Below are 15,798 nucleotides of genomic sequence, written 5' to 3'. Positions count from 1 at the left end.
TCACGAAAAGGAGTGCTGGTAAGCCAATGATTATGAACTATCATGAATACAATCTCACAAGATAAGGTAGGCATTTTACCCGGAAATGATCGAGGAGATCAAGCAGATGCTACTGAGCATCTGACAGGCAAGCGCTGCACTGGACATCCACCAGATCTGTGGTGTCATTATCGCACATATCCAGCATACTCACCCCGAGATATTCAGAACTGTTGTCAGCAGAGATGGGAGTACATTCACTGCAAGCGCAAAGTGGGTTCGGAAGTTCCTTGCTGAGGAAATGAATTGGACATTACGACATGCAACACATGCTGCTCAGAAGATCCCCACTGATGCCAGTTATCAGCTCCGTGCCTCACTCCTTCATCATGCCTACTCTGTCTGCCACTATTCAATCCCCAGCAATCTATGAGTCAACTCTGATCAAATGCAAGTTATTTACCAACAAAGCTCGGCTTTGACTTATGAGAGGAAAGGCTCTCGACAAGTTTCCACCATTGGTCCAGATGAGAAGCAGGCATTTACCCTAAATGTAGCAATCTCAGCTAGTGGGGTCCTTCTTCCATTCCAGGTGATCTTCAAAGGCAAGACTAAAGCTAGTCTCCCTGCCCCAGGTTCTCCCTCACACGATGAAGCCAATCAACTTGGTTTTCTATTTGAGTTCTCAGGCAGCGATAATTACTGGGCAAATGAAGTTGTCATATCCATACAATCCCAACCTCTGCTCCAGGCTCCCGGAACTCCGAAACTGACTCGGAGCCCTAATTCCCTTCCATCTCCTTCTCCTTGCCGACTCCCAAGAGGTTACCCCACCTCCGGCTCCAACACCACCTTCAGTCCGACTCTGGAACATTCCGGGTCCGACCTCAACCTCGACACCTTCCAGACAAGCACACAACACGTATGCTCCCAACTCCAGACCTCCACTCCAGAATCCCATTTGCATCTCTGTCTCTGGAACCTCCGGTCTTAGCTCTGACCTTGGACTTTGACCCCACCTCCACTTATACCCATTGTATTGGTTAGCTCATTCCATTTAATTACCTTTGCCAATATTCCGGAGTTTAACCTCTGAGTTCAGACTTTCCGGACTTACTTCGGACCTTGCAACTATTGCATTGCTCCATTCAATTCCGCTATTCTCCCTCATTCCTATTTGGGCTGCTGCTTCCTTTCTATTCAGTCAGCTAGCCATTCCCCACTCCTGTCATATCCGTACATACCCAATCCCGATCCGACTCCTGGACCCCCATCTTCACCACCTCCGGAGTCCTACCCTACTGCCATCCATTCCGATATTCACCTTCGGACCTGACACCACTCCTCCTCTTACCCCTCATGCCACCTCCACCCTTCTGTCCTTCTCCTACCTTATCCTTGCCCGCTCTGATACTCACCTCGGACCAAACACCACTCCTCTCACCACCCTCCTCCTCTTACTCCTCCTCTTACCCCTCATGACTCCTCCACCCTTCTGTCACTCTCCTACCCTTCTCCTGTCCACTCCGATACTCGCCTTCAGACCTGACACCTTTCCTCTCCACTCCTCACCCTGCTCCTCTCTTCTCTCTCTTCCCTCTGACCCTCTTCTGCTGAACCTCTGCCAAGTTACGACCTTCCACCACTGTCCCTTACCCTGTACTCGAACACCGTTCATACCTTCGCTCCGAGATTCCATCATAGTTCCAACCTCAGACTTTGACTCCACCTCAGCTTAAGTCCATTGCATTGGTGACCTCATACTACATAAACACCATTGCCAATATCCCTCGGACTTTCAACCCCACCTCCGTAACCTCCATAACCTCTGAGCTCCATGGATCATACTTGGCACTTTCGCCACTTGTAATGTATCTTTCACGTTTTCCCCTCATCCTTATTTGGACTGCTGCTTCTTCCCATTCTAGTGTCAGGGACAGCTCCAAAAGCGGCGAGGTCCCGGCATGAGGGACTCGATGGGACAGATGTTGGCTATGCATAGCAGCGGTCCTGTTGTGGGGTGAGCGTCCCCAACCACTTAGTCTGAAGTGGGAAGTTGAATTATCATTAAAGGGGAGAAGCTACAGTACTTACCTGAAGTGGGAAGTTGAGAAGAAGGCTGCTTCTTCTGTTCCCACCCCAGGCACTATTATGTACATGCGGTTGGGGTCATGTGGGAGGAGCCACATCATCTCTGCACACAGCCGCACTTCCCTGGGTATCTCCACAGGAGATCCTGGAGGTGTGCCGCTCTGTGAGCAGGAATGCGCACGGCAGGCACGGCGATCAGGGGAGCGGGGTTAGGTGTGTAGTGATATATAGAGAAGGGGAAGTCAACTGTGGAACGGAAATAGAAAGAAAGAAGGAAAGGGAAAAGAAGAAACAGGGAGTGATAGCAGGGGAGCAGAGTAGGGCGGCACGGCACGGGGTCAGGTGGGGTGTGCCCTGACATCTAGCCAGTTAGTCATCATCCCACTTCACCTCATCCTCCTGCCCCTCTGGGCTTTGCCCTCCCTATCTCCTTTTGGATGTACCACAGGTTCTGACCTATGACCTTCGGTACTGCTCTGCTTTCGTCATCCCTTTGTTCCCATTCAGACACCTTCATTCTGATTCGGACCCCCTTTGTTTCCCTTGTGCTTTCATCTCCCTATTATATACAGGCACTTGTACATACTCATTTTGGACCTTCAGTCTAAAATCGACCTGAAATGCCCCCTAGAGACTTCCTGCTCACTGCCTCTGAAATTAAGGACCAAATGGACAAACAGCAATGGCACAGCACTCTGCTTGAGTCACTGAGGCCAAGGTCCCTCCTTGCTAAGTCTCCAGTTCCCCTCCAGAATTGTCCACCCTCACCCAGTTCTAACAACTCCCATCCTCCTTCCTTCCTCCTTGGGCCTTGGCCCTTCACTCCTCCTTTGGGAAACACCATTGAGTCAAACCCTTGACCCTTGGTGTTGTTCCTCTTTCCAGCTCCCTTTGTCTGCTTTCAGAGTACCCTTGCTCCTTTTGATTCCGGACCCCTCCTTATATACAATGTACATAGTAACTTGCAACCTCAGTCCGAAATTGACTTGATTCCCCCCCAAGAGACTTCCCCTCTGCTAGATAAATTAGGGACCCCCAGGACAACCAGCAATGGCACAGCACTCCACCTGAGTTGCTGAGGCTGAGGTCCTTCCATGCTAAGTCTCTGATTCCATTCTGGAGTTGTCTGAATTGTTAGAACTAGGTGAGGGTGGACGATTCTGGAGGGGAACTGGAGACTTAGCAAGGAGGGACCTTGGCCTCAGTGACTCATGTGGAGCACTGTGCCATTGCTGTTTGTCCATTTGGTCCTCAATTTCAGAGGAGATGAGCAGGAAGTCTCTAGGGGGCATTTCAGGTCAATTTTAGACTGAAGGTCCAAAACAAGTATGTACAAGCACCTGTATATAATAGGGAGATGAAAGCACAAGGAAATCAAAGGGGGTCCAAACGGGGACAAAGGGATGGAAGTGAATCAGCACTGAAGGTCATAGGGTAGAACCTGTGGTACATCCAAAAGGGGATAGGGAGGGTGACAGGTGGACAAGTGGATGGGCAGATGATGATGGTAGCAGGTGGGATGGGCCCAGTGGCACTAGGACATGTTGACAGAAGTGGTGGATATGCTGGGTCATGACAACGCGTTTGACAATGACTTACCCTTTTGATGACAACTATGGTTTCTGTTTTCAACTTTCACTTCTGCTTTTGACTCCCAATGTATTGTCTTGTATTGCTTGGGTTGTTTCTTGTATGTATCATGTCATGTAATCATAGACTTGATTTTGTGAAAAAGTGAAGTATGTACAATCTATTAGAACACCAACTTTGTTTACATCAGGAAGTTTTGTGGCAGTTATTTGTAGCGGGTGCTTTGAGGCATTGGGGGTGTTTTGCCCTCCTTATTCAACTTAAAACTCCCTTTGTATGATGACATTGCCACTCAGGGAATGTCACGTATATAAGAAAGGATTTCTTACACTTTTCTCCCTCAGATCTCTTGTCAGAGTCTGAGGTGAGAACAATCTCTAATAATTTCCTTTATAATTCATGTATAACTCTTGTCACAGTCTAACGCGGCATAGACTAATTCTAATACAATCACATCAATTATGTGAATAACCCAATCAGCTCAATCAAATGCGTGATTGGTGTGATCTAGATCAAGGGACCTGATTGGAGTGATTGGAGTTTCGGTGACGATGGAATGATCTCAATCACCTCAATCGGCCTTGGGGTTTTCCTGATGAGTGAGCCCTCCGGTGCAGGTAAATGCGGTTTTATGTTAGTGCTGGAGTTTGTGTCCCTCTCCGCATCTGGAAACTTGCATCTTCTGTGCCCCACTCCTCAGTGTCCAGCACCCAGATACCCTCCAAGGATTCCACCTGACATAAATGTCCTGCCGGCGTGAACTTCGAAACCAATAATTTCGAGCACTTCGCCATGCTGCTGCTTCGAATCTTCATGAGGGACCCCAATGCCGTCCAATAGTCAAAGGAACTTGGCTCGAGACGTGGGCATATTCCGGCTATAAGGCGTGTGAAAGCTGAGTATTAACAGTGTTGTACGGACCTGGTCCCAAATGGTCCCAAAGACCGAGGTCCGTGAGTCTGACTTAATGGTCTCAAGTCTCTCTCACGGTCCGTGCAAGTCAGACTTTTCGACGGGAAATCCCGATATTCAAAGCCTTACGCAAATAAATGTTCTCACGCTAGACTACGATCTGTATTGACGGAGCTAGGATGGAGACGCATGTAGTTAAATCCGTCAGTCCATTTTAACTCCGTTGGCTCAGACCCCAGATGGACCGAGACCCCAGTCCGACCCCGGTCTGACCCGGGTCCCCGTGACTTCGAGTCTGACTTGGTCTTGTGCAACACTGGTTCCGAAGGACCCAAAATATCCAGCAGCATCTCAGCGTCGCATTGTCAGCAAAGAAAAACAATCGATTCATTGTCCAGGCCTGGCAAGCCTGAAGGGCGTGCTCTACAAACGCACGATTCCTGAAATCCTTATATTTCTGGCAGGCACGGGTGAGCTCTCAGTGCAGGTTACCGAGGGGGTACGCCCGCGGTCATTGTGCCGAGGCCACCTCCCTGCGCCAGTCCAACCTCTTCAGGCAGTTGTCTTTTGAGTCGAACCCTTCAGCAAATGCGCCTGAATTTGCATGGGCGGGTCGCGAAAGTGGAGGCAAGTTCGGCTGCAAATAAGGAAGACCTGTAACACATTGGAAACCTAGGGTATGGGCAATGATAGAGGACCTCGCAAAGATTGACAGGACCCGCTTCGGTGTAGCGGGAATTAACGGAACCCGGGGTTTAATATCCCGAGGATTAATGATGATCGGAACTGTATCGACGGAAGTGCCAAATGAGTCAACATTAGAGTGGAGGAATCTGGGAATTGCCGCACATACTACATGCCTTCGCTGCATATGCGGAAGTATTGCGCAATCCCGATCGGATGTTAGTCCGACTTCTTACCCTGTTACTTGCCTCCACCGCAGCCCAACGATAGCATGGCTAGCGACTCGAATTTCTCCTCTGTGCCCATACTAGATTACCCGTTGATTCGGCATGGCCGAAAGGCCGAGTTTGTTGAACTGTTACGCCATGCACTCGTAAATGTGGGGTTTCTTTACCTGTTAAATTCCCCAGTCGAAGAGGTGTGCATTTTGCGAAAGTGTCGATTTGATTCGTGTATCCGACACCTGATCCTTCACCTCAGACTCTGGTGAACCGGGTGAAGGCCCACGTCTCCAAGTTCTTCGATCTACCTATCGAACGGAAAGAGCGACTTGCGATGAGGAAGTCACCTCATTTCCTTGGCTTGGATGTGAGTTTACAAAGGGTGCTCAGGACCAGCGTGAGCAATTCGACTTTGCTGCGGAGCATACGAACCGGTGGACGGAAGGTCAGCCGGATTGGTTAAGATTATGGGGTCCGCCGCAGGTGTGATGCCAGGGAATCGGTCTGTGCGGCCAGGGAATCTTACTAGGGCATTCTTATGCGCAGTGGCCAGACGATGATGAATTACCTCGTCTTAAGCAAGACCTTGAGGCGTATCTTGAGGAACTGAAGCACTTGAGCTTTGAGTTCACTAATCTTGTAGAGGAAGCTCTTGAATTGCGACCTGGTGCTTTGGATGCTTTCTTCGATTCGCCTAAGGAGTCTATGTCGCACCGAGGGAAGGTCAGTCTTCTGTACTTTCATGGACAGGCATGGGTGATCAATTTGCATTCAATGGTCACAGCTCATCAAGTATCCCAGCGTGAGTGAGATATCCGGCGGTGCTCAAGGGGTTGGTCCACACTACGATGCTGGTTCGTATTTCTTCGTTAATCCCAGCCATATGTTACATTCATCAATTAAATAGGATTCCTGACCTTAGTGGGTGCAATAGTCCGTACGCGAATCCATTGGAGGGCTCATGATATGGGTGGGATAGCTTCTCCAATTGTCCGATCTTCCTGGACTCCAAGTCCAAAACGTGTCAGGACAGTGGATCGATGTTATCCTAAGACCCAACACACTAGTGGTGAACATCGGGAAGGGTGAGTTTTGCCTTTTTCATCATCACGGTTGTCTCGATCATCCTCACGACTTCACTCGGGCCAGCTTTAGAGCATGTTACACAAAATGTTGCAATTGCAACCTCACATCCCGTGGTTTCTCCGCCTGTAGGATCACCACCCAGGTATTCTGTTCCGTTTTTCCAGAGCATAAGTGAATCAGTACGGATTAGTGAGATAAAACTGGACAGTATGTCGTTCAGATCTCACTGGTGCAATTGCGCGATGCTAATCATCGGACGTTCAATTAGTCCCACCCCATATCCTAAGTCTTCGTGATGCTCGGCGGCCTAGTGCCGACCGGTCTCAAGGTGCGCAGGCCCTGGCCAGTGATCATTCTCACACATCATCAAATGTTATAGCCGTCAATCACGGGGAATATCTTCGAGACATCTCGGGCCTTGTTTACTTGACCGGACGAATCAAGTCAGTCATCATTGAAATTTAAGTTGGTAGCCTTACAGTGATCTGACTTCGCCACGGCAGGAGCCATCCCGATGTTGCTGAAGCGCATTATCCGCACTTGTACAGGAAGATATTTCCTAACGGTGCTCCAGAGTTTGGAAGCTGAGATGTGGAACCCAAACAAGGTCAGATCGTCGCAAGACTTTAATAGTCGCATTCTTGTCTTTGGTTAGGAATTGATCAATTGCATGCAACACTCGCTGTCCTCGTTTCGGGAGTGACTGATCCCCCATGCGTCGTAATTCAGTGTACTTCAATGATTATTGTGAAAAGTATGTGCGCTGCTCTTGCCCAGGCCCCAGGTAAAAGAAAGGGAAAAAATTCCTCTCCTGTTTCTCACCAAAAAGTGGACACATACCTTATCGGCCAGGATGGCTCGTGCACCATGTAAAAATTACCAGATCGCAAACTCAGCTTCACGTTAGTGAACTGATTAATTGACAGTGTACCTAGCTCGCGGACTATCGTACATGAGTTCTTTTATTGGTAAGGATCATAACAACCACAATATCACCTCAGCTGAACTGAGGGAGGCGTGGAACGAACGAAATGTGCGATATTAATTCATGTTCGAATGCTAAGGTTCAAGCGTGTGGGGAGCAAGACCAAAGCGAGTCATAGTCAAAGCGCGTAAGGCGCGGCGATTGAACGAAGAAGGAAGAAATATTTCCAGTCACGCCCGGGACACATTCGGGTTCAACATCGCCAGCTTCAACAGACCCTCGGATGAAATGTGGATGTGCTTCATGCGAGCACGAAATGCGGGGTTAACTGCAAGCGCCAGGGCGGCAGGAATGGAAGGCAGGAAGTGGATGTCGCCAATAAATTGTTTAATCCAGATGACCTCCTTTGCGGCGTGTGTAGGCGACATGTATTCTCCCGCTGTCAGTTGGAGTTCCATAATGCAGTCGTCGACTGCGTTGTCCAGTACAGGAGAATACAAGACGCTTACATACACCGCAAAGGAGGCTATATGAAACGATTTCTTAGCAACATCCACTTCCCACCTTCCGTTCCTACCACTGTCCTAGGCGACAACCAAGGCTCCCTAGCCGGCATTTCATGCTCGCACGAAGTACATCTGCAGCATACAGCTGGGGCCATTCATGGGGACTCGTTTAATTTTGGTTTTCCAGACGGCCTGGAAAGACCTCGTAATTGATTCAAAGTCAATGATTCACGCCCTTGTTGCATGCTTCGAGAGACTGACATGAATAACACCTATTTTACATCTTTTGAGATCCTGACATGCATACGGCACGTTTGAAATCATTCACTCACATTCTCCCTCAGCGCCTGAGCGCATATATAATGGCTGCTGAAGACGACCTAACTTCAGATGGGCTGGTGAGTTACGTGGATCATGATGACAATGGCGGAATTCACATCGCGTGTTCCTCACTGTGTGGCCGTTCTTCGCTGTCTCTCCAGTTGGCCGTCCATTCTCCATCAGCGTCCCTCAGGCGTTCATGCCACACCCGTGTGATGATCCCGGGGCCCTCAATTCAGTATGCCAGTTCCGCGTCGATAGAACACATGGATATATATGTCATCATTATTGTCATGATCAATGTGGTTGCAATGTTCGATTTGAGAATTGCAGCAGTGGCACCCGAGTGATCATGTGGGAACCAATGCACCAGATGGCCGGTTCGACGACTGGGATGATACGGTGATAAGTGCATCCCGCAATGCACAGAAATTATGGTCCTTTGCTTCCAAATTAGTCGGACTGGAAGTGCATTGTCAGAAAACATAACCTGAAAAGAATGGAGTCCACAGAAACTCCTTGAGCACATGTGCACGCGAATTATCGGTTAGAAAATTAGCGGCAAAGATGATGCCAACGATAGAGGGAATAAGGGCCAAACGTTTGGTTCCCCCACGGCAACACCATTCACTTTTGAGCAGTAATGCCCCACACCATTGACATGGAGTAGTGTGCCACCGAAAAACATCTGGAGCAGGCGAAGGTTGGGGATGTGGGTACTAATGACGGATGTTTTGCTGGGCTGCAGATCGGTCCTACCGCGGCCGTCAACCCGAGTGGCCAAGAAGCGGCGGACAAAGTCCGCACCTTCGATTGCATCTTGATGATACAGAACAGCCCTTATTTTCCATTGCTTCTGTTCGACCTTTGTTTGGCGTTGTCGATTTCGAGGGAGCGCGGGAAAGATGTCAAAGCGTTCATCCGTTATATCGGCGAACGGGAAGGTTGACAAGGGAAAAAGGCCATGGCCATTGCTGAGGCTCACTCGCCTCCCGATTCAAGAGTTATCGTTGCAGATGGCGTCCCCAAGACCGATCTCGAAGCCTCCCCTCTTCCTGAGCCAGATGAAACTCTGATGATTGACAACTTCGACTCATTCACTTGGAATCTTTACCAGTATCTATCATCACTAGGTGCAAAGGTGAAAGTGATTCGAAACGACGCGATTAGTGTGGGAGACTTTCCGAATCTTCGGATTCGAAATCTCGTCATATCCCCAGGACCAGGCCATCCTCGAACTGACAGTGGAGTGTCTCGTGATGCCATTCGCCACTTCGCTGGAAAAGTACCCATTCTAGGTGTGTGCATGGGCCTGGAGTGTTTCGTCGATCTTTTCGGAGGCGAGATCGCTTATGCCGGTGAAATCATGCACGGAAAGACGAGCAAGATTCGACATGATGGCCGAGGCCTTTTCAAAGACGTCCCTCAAGGCATCCCGTCGACACGGTATCACTCTCTATCGGCTAACGTGAAAACAATTCCCGATGAGCTTGCTATCACGGCAACCACTCAGGAAAGTGGGGTTATCATGGGTGTCCGCCATCGGAAGTTCACCATCGAGGCTGTCCAGTATCATCCTGAAAGTATCATGTCTGTGGATGGTATGACTATCCTCAAGAATTTTCTTGAACTCAAGGGAGGCACATGGGATGAGAATCCGCAGTCTGGCTTCAAACAGGGTACCGAGATCGGGGTGAAAGAATCTCCAGCTTCGAATTCTCCTACCATCCTGGAGAAGATTTACGCGCAGCGCATGAAAGATGTTGAACTTGCAAAGACTGTCCCCGGGACTACACCAGAGGATCTTGATACCTTCCTTGGCCTCCATTTAGCCCCGCCACTTATTTCATTTTATGACCGGGTGCGGTCTCGGTCACCTGCACTTATGGCCGAGATCAAACGCGCTTCCCCATCCAAAGGGTCCATTGCTCTGAAGACAAACGCCGCCCAACAGGCTACAACATATGCCCTTGGGGGGGCCTCGGTGATATCGGTTCTGACAGAACCGACCTGGTTCAAAGGATCACTCTTGGATATGCGTTTGGCTCGTCAAGCTGTTGAATCGCTTCCAAATCGGCCCGCCATCCTTCGAAAGGACTTCATCTTGGATGAATACCAAATTTCCGAGGCACGTCTTCATGGCGCTGATACTGTGCTCCTGATCGTGGCCATGTTGTCTGTTGAACGTCTGGAGTCCCTGTATGCCTTCTCCGTATCTCTTGGAATGGAGCCCCTAGTGGAAGTCAACAATGCGGCGGAGATGGAAATCGCACTGGATTTGGGTGCAAAAGTCATTGGAGTGAATAATCGTAACTTGCATGACTTTGAGGTTGACATGGGGACGACTTCGCGCTTGGCTGGTTTGACCAAGGAAAGGGATGTGGTTCTGTGTGCGTTGAGCGGTATTACGAAGCCCGAGGATGTGCGGAACTATGTTTCACAACGCATAGGAGCTGTGCTTGTAGGCGAGGCCTTGATGCGAGCATCCGACCCTTTGCTCTTCATTCAGCAACTTTTAGACCTTCCGGCCCGCGCACCTGTGTCCTATCCAACACCACTTGTCAAAATATGTGGCGTTCGTTCAGTTGAAGAGGCCGTGTACGCAGCCAAGGCTGGGGCGGATATAATTGGTCTTGTCTTTGCCGCTCATTCTAAGCGAGCTGTAGATGATACCTTGGCGTTATTGATCGTTCAAGCTATCCGGCAGTTTACCCGCCATTCGTCGGACACTGTTCCACCACATCCTCACCTTCACCCTCTTTCATGGTTTGCTGGGAACGCCCGCCAATTCTTCATCTCTTCTCGCCGGCCACATGTTGTGGGTGTCTTCCAACACCAGTCCCTGGAAGAGATTCAGCGAATCGTCTCGGCCACCCAAATTGACCTTGTTCAACTTCATGGAGACGAGCCTTTGCATTGGGCCCGACACATCCCTACACCCGTCATTAGGACTTTCCATCTTCCAGCAACTACTGAGAATGGAGGAGCGGTTGTCAACGGGGGCACAGTTGTCACCGGAATCGCGAACACAGATGCCGCGCTTCGAGAGATCACACGACCAGGACTCCACGAATTCGTGCTTTTGGATTCGGTGCGACCAGGCGCAAAGCTGTCTGGAGGCTCTGGGATGACGCTGGATTGGGATGTAGCGAAGCGAGTTGTCGAAGCGGGTGAAACGTCAGCAGCGGTATCCCCGATGCCTATCATACTTGCAGGTGGTTTGACGGTAGAGAACGTGGCGTCGGCGGTGGCTCGGGTGAAACCTTGGGCGGTAGATGTGAGCAGTGGGGTAGAGACAGATGGAAGGAAGGATTTGGGAAAGATAACGGCCTTCATTCACGCAGCTAAATTTGCGCAGATGGAAAACGGTCTTGTATAAGGATAGCCTTTTTCTCATTTGATCTCTCGAGATATTAATTGACTGTAATTGGAGTGTATCTACAGCTGTGTTGTTCAAATGATTTAATTGTAGACCGAGTGCAATTACTTAAAGGCGATCCGATTGCTCTAGCTTCCGCCTCTTCTTTCGCTCTTTTCGTATTCTCCGGTCTTCATCCTCATCAGGCCTCTCATCTCTCCCCCCGCCGTGCTTGCGTCGCTTCATCGAACCACTAGAACCATTTGGCTCCAACGCAGCACCGTTTTCTAAGTCTCGTGGAAGCTGCACGCTGGTTGAGGCACCTTCAGTACTCCTGTTTTGGGCCTCTCTGCTGGTTTCATTGTTGTCATTGCTCCGTTTCGTGCCCTTGTCCCGTTTGTCCCGTTTGTCCTTTTTCTTCTTTTCAGAACGTGTTTCAAATTCGTGAGCTCTAGGCTCAGCAACTGGTGGGGATTGACTTGGCTCAACAGAAGAAGATTGCGATGGCGATTCGGACGTGATAGCTGGGTCCATGATCGTAGAGGTTGGAGGGAGGGAACCTGATGAAGATTTGGATTTGTTGGGACTACTCATTGATGCCTGTGCGTTAACGGGCATATCTTCGGTGCTACGATCCATTATCTTCCTATGGCCGAGTCCAATGCGAGGCAGCTCATCCTCAGAACTAGATGCGCCTCCTTCAGCAGGATCGTTCACTGGCGCACGCCGTTCCCTCAGTCCAAGCTTCTCCATTTTTTGCTTGAAGTAGTCGGAGATGCTCACGGTTGAAGTGGTGGTGATGTCATTTGCGATAGGAGTGAGACTGCTTGGGGGTGGATCATTGGGAGTGGTGGCGCCTGACGATGATGGCATGCCTAGAACTTGTGCGAGTTCAGATGCTGATTTTTTCGAGATGTTCTTTGCTTCGAGCATGCGCTTGCGATGATGACTGCATGTACAAGAGCTCTCTTTGAACGAATAGGAGATTTTAGTAAGGGGGACTTACGCGAATCTCCGGGGTGCTGGAGCGATAGGTCTCGAAGTCTCAGCCTCTACGACCACTCCGGACTCATCTTTCGCGGGACCACAGGTTGGAAGTAGACTGATTCCTTCATTGGAGTCTTGCGCCTCCGAGGGCGTTCCAGAGGGATGGTTGTTCCCGCTGTCGTCAGTGGTGCCTGATGCAGAGCTATTTAGACGGGCGAGCATGGCCTCGAAATCGTTTTGCTGCTTCCATGCAATATCGTCATCGCGTCCTGCGCCAACACCGAGATTGTCACGCTTTTGTGCCACGGAAACGTGAGAAACTCGGCCATCCTTATTGGCACCAAGACCAAGGCCAGAACTCCACCCTAGTTTGGCAAGATAGGTATGACCGAACCTCAAAGCATCTGGAAGCTGCTATCAAGAGACTGGTGATGCATATGGTCAAATCCTGTACCTTGAGACCAGTTCAGATTTCGAGGGTCTTTAGGGATCCTCTGCTTCGTCTTGGGGCCCGAAAGACCCATTGCAGAAAGGAATCCTACTGTAAGTATAAAAGTTCCTAACCGAGGCCCGACATCAATACATGTAAATATGCAGTGAGCGGTTGCTTAGCTAGCCTCATTCTCTGGGTTTTATTTCAAGAGGGTACGTCACAGATGGCGAATTACATAAGTGTCCGGCATAATATTAAGCTGTGGCTTTAATCTAGCTGGATGCACTTCGCCATCGCGCTCACCGTAAACATGGAAAGTACGTTTGAGGGTCGAGATCTGTCGATTCATCGGGGAACTTTACCGGGGAATGAGAAAGGTATTCTCAGTAAGTAGCCTCCCTATCATGTCATGCGGACTTAAGGTCAAAACTCTTTCCTAGAGTTGATACAGTCTTACTCTAACCCACAAGAAGCGGCTCCAATCTCGATATTGCGTTCTACCGCGTTGCAAATCATGAAGCCCACGATGATATGGGACCTTGCCGAAGATTTAATTGAAGTGTTATCAGAGATTGAGATCCTTAGATTAGCTGCTGTCCGCAAGATCCAATCCGAATCAGAGGAGCATACCCATCTCAAAAATACGAAGAAGTCCAGACAAAAGTATCTGTCTTGCGTTTATTACATTCGCTCAATGGTGGGTCTGAGTCGTGGTTCATTCCTATTGCTGTCTTATTCTACCCTTTGAAGCATCTTCATCACTCTTGCACTGGTCGGTCACCGGACACTGGCGTGTTGTTGCGTCATTTTCCAAACTATGAGCCGGGGTCGCGACCTTTCAACAGATATTCGTCCACCCTCAGCTCGCAAGAGTGGGATCAATATGGAAAGGAGGCTGGGGCAATGCATGCTGCATTCCGTGTGGCAATGGAGGCGGCAAAAGATCATCACATTTCTGATAAAGACTATGCCAAGCTTTTAATCAGGGAGTTTGGCGATGGTCGCATCGACTGGATTGGTGTGGTGAATGGATATCTAGAGCAAGCCAAAATATCAATTGAATATGCGGGAAGACTGTAGAGTGATGATATTACATGTGAGGATGTTCTCGCCTTCACCGTACCAGGTGAAAAATACTAACTATTGTACTGGTTATTACAGCGCAATAACAATCATGTCACCCCGATTCGCAGATCCTGTGGTTCCGCGAATACGTTTAGCTTTCGCCTCTGCACGTCCTCTGATCCGTGCTTCCTTTGCAGCTCGCATGTCTTTGGGCGCTGTTGTTCTTATTTGTTTGATGCACGTCGGTAGCAATGGCGCGGACGGCGAACCATGCAGGCGTGCCTCATCGGAGAGTCCGGGTGTCTTGGGACCCTTTGTTCCTAGTCGTTCAGGACTTACAAGCCAAGGAGCGGAGAGGATGGGGAGCGGAGAACAAGCCTCTGATAATCGATCCATCCCTTGGGCATTAGACTGTAACATGTATGGTGACGGGAGCATCAATTCCGAGGCACCTGCGAACTCACGTTAAGTGACATGATTGAGATACGCCGCTGCTTTATTGCATGAGCAAGGTGGACCTCAGAGCCCTTCGGAAAAGGAATGAGTAGAACTTTGCTTTGTATATTCCAGCTTCGGAATGTCGCGTTGCAGACAGCGACGAGCATAGGAAGGTGACTGAGCAAGGAGGGTGGGTTGACGTCATATGGACAAGCAAACACGTAGATGGTCGTTGGGCGTGAGTCGGTAGGCTCCTTACGAGCAGAGAGGACGTACGCGTCCAACTGCTTTGTCACCTCATTGACGCCAAACTTTACATGAGATAGCAGTGATGGTGGTGATGGTGGTGATGGGATCGGGGAAACGTTGCTGTCTTCAATTCCGACGTTCGGAGCCGGTTCATTTGATATTTCATGTTCCATTTTCCTCAACTTTGGCTGGCGCCCCACTTCAATGTCTGGTTCCTCACGTTTGCGTTTGTTCGATGAATTAGAAACTCGAACTGGCTTGTGTTGGCGTTGCTTCTTGTATCGCCCTTTTCTATGGGCCTTGTCGCGACTAATGTGATACTCAGGTACCCCAGAATCCTGAACTAGTTCTGTTAGCGCAGCAAATATTATGTTTTGCACATTGTTGGGTACAAACGGCCTACGCGCAGCTCAGCAAGGCAAAGTGGTTTTCAAGATTAGTCGACGCTTACCAGGAGATTTGAAAAGGGTCGTCCAAGACGGATTTGAAAACAGATTTGCCATCCCGCGCATCCCTCTTATCTTGACCAGGTTTTGAAGATTTTTTCGACCGAATTCCTTGGTAAGTGTGAACTCGGGCGCCTGCCTTCGGTTGAGACATATTTGAGTGTAATTGTCGATGGTTGTTTGTGTCGGCGTCGCAGGTCCGTTTGGGACAGTTGCTTCCGGGGTTGACCAAACAAACTACATCTGAACACTGGGGTGCCTGCCTTGTTGCCGACGGTATTGTCAGCGCCTGACAAATAGAAACGCGTCTGGTGGCGATTACATTGCCGAACAGTGCGATCTCACCCATGAATGACAGTACGACATCGTCAGGCTCGACATCGCGTCTCCCAGTTGCCAGTGCGCGATCAACATCCCAATTTGAGACTGCGAAATCCGCTATCTTGGCTAGCAAGGCGTCTAAATGGTCCCCTCTGCGTATCAACAAGCGCGATAGCTCATCGGGAC

At 49.6% G+C, this 15,798-nt stretch overlaps 6 protein-coding genes across 6 annotated transcripts; 4 read left to right on the top strand and 2 right to left on the bottom strand.

Moving 5' to 3' along the window:
• Positions 1-412: 412 nt before the first annotated feature.
• Positions 413-973, top strand: EI90DRAFT_2920527 (uncharacterized protein; the record flags this gene model as incomplete). Its single annotated transcript, XM_039054749.1, has 1 exon — positions 413-973. A coding segment is annotated over one exon (561 nt), but the record flags the coding sequence as incomplete, so codon positions are not given.
• A 4,346-nt stretch (positions 974-5,319) lies between these two features.
• EI90DRAFT_3154637 (uncharacterized protein) lies at positions 5,320-7,294 on the top strand. Its single transcript, XM_039065940.1, has 10 exons — positions 5,320-5,674; positions 5,737-5,844; positions 5,874-5,960; positions 6,024-6,200; positions 6,262-6,331; positions 6,385-6,398; positions 6,457-6,562; positions 6,627-6,770; positions 6,832-7,006; positions 7,067-7,294. Exons 1-10 carry the CDS (start codon positions 5,528-5,530, stop codon positions 7,149-7,151), a joined length of 1,113 nt encoding a protein of 370 aa, XP_038916102.1. The 5' UTR covers positions 5,320-5,527; the 3' UTR covers positions 7,152-7,294.
• Positions 7,295-9,199: 1,905 nt separating this feature from the next.
• Positions 9,200-11,869, top strand: EI90DRAFT_3057839 (indole-3-glycerol phosphate synthase-domain-containing protein). The gene has a single exon (XM_039060323.1). It carries the CDS (start codon positions 9,280-9,282, stop codon positions 11,692-11,694), a length of 2,415 nt encoding a protein of 804 aa, XP_038916101.1. The 5' UTR covers positions 9,200-9,279; the 3' UTR covers positions 11,695-11,869.
• EI90DRAFT_3057837 (uncharacterized protein) lies at positions 11,721-13,226 on the bottom strand. The gene is made up of 3 exons (XM_039060322.1): positions 13,115-13,226; positions 12,680-13,064; positions 11,721-12,622 (listed from the first exon to the last, which is right to left on the bottom strand). The coding sequence occupies exons 1-3, from the start codon at positions 13,182-13,184 to the stop codon at positions 11,803-11,805; spliced, it is 1,275 nt and encodes a 424-aa protein (XP_038916100.1). The 5' UTR covers positions 13,185-13,226; the 3' UTR covers positions 11,721-11,802.
• An 8-nt stretch (positions 13,227-13,234) lies between these two features.
• On the top strand, positions 13,235-14,384 carry EI90DRAFT_1018563 (uncharacterized protein). The gene is made up of 4 exons (XM_039051386.1): positions 13,235-13,305; positions 13,370-13,479; positions 13,534-13,790; positions 13,844-14,384. Exons 2-4 carry the CDS (start codon positions 13,374-13,376, stop codon positions 14,171-14,173), a joined length of 693 nt encoding a protein of 230 aa, XP_038916099.1. The 5' UTR covers positions 13,235-13,305; positions 13,370-13,373; the 3' UTR covers positions 14,174-14,384.
• EI90DRAFT_3057834 (uncharacterized protein) lies at positions 14,029-15,488 on the bottom strand. The gene is made up of 4 exons (XM_039060321.1): positions 15,298-15,488; positions 14,623-15,245; positions 14,255-14,569; positions 14,029-14,189 (listed from the first exon to the last, which is right to left on the bottom strand). Exons 1-4 carry the CDS (start codon positions 15,443-15,445, stop codon positions 14,184-14,186), a joined length of 1,092 nt encoding a protein of 363 aa, XP_038916098.1. The 5' UTR covers positions 15,446-15,488; the 3' UTR covers positions 14,029-14,183.
• Between the last annotated feature and the right edge of the window lie 310 nt (positions 15,489-15,798).

This window comes from Cantharellus anzutake, assembly GCF_015039405.1.
Source record: "Cantharellus anzutake strain C23 chromosome Unknown EI90scaffold_23, whole genome shotgun sequence".
Lineage (NCBI taxonomy): Eukaryota > Fungi > Basidiomycota > Agaricomycetes > Cantharellales > Hydnaceae > Cantharellus > Cantharellus anzutake.
The sequence above is the reverse complement of the archived record's forward strand: the minus strand, read 5'-3'. Positions and strand labels throughout refer to the sequence as shown.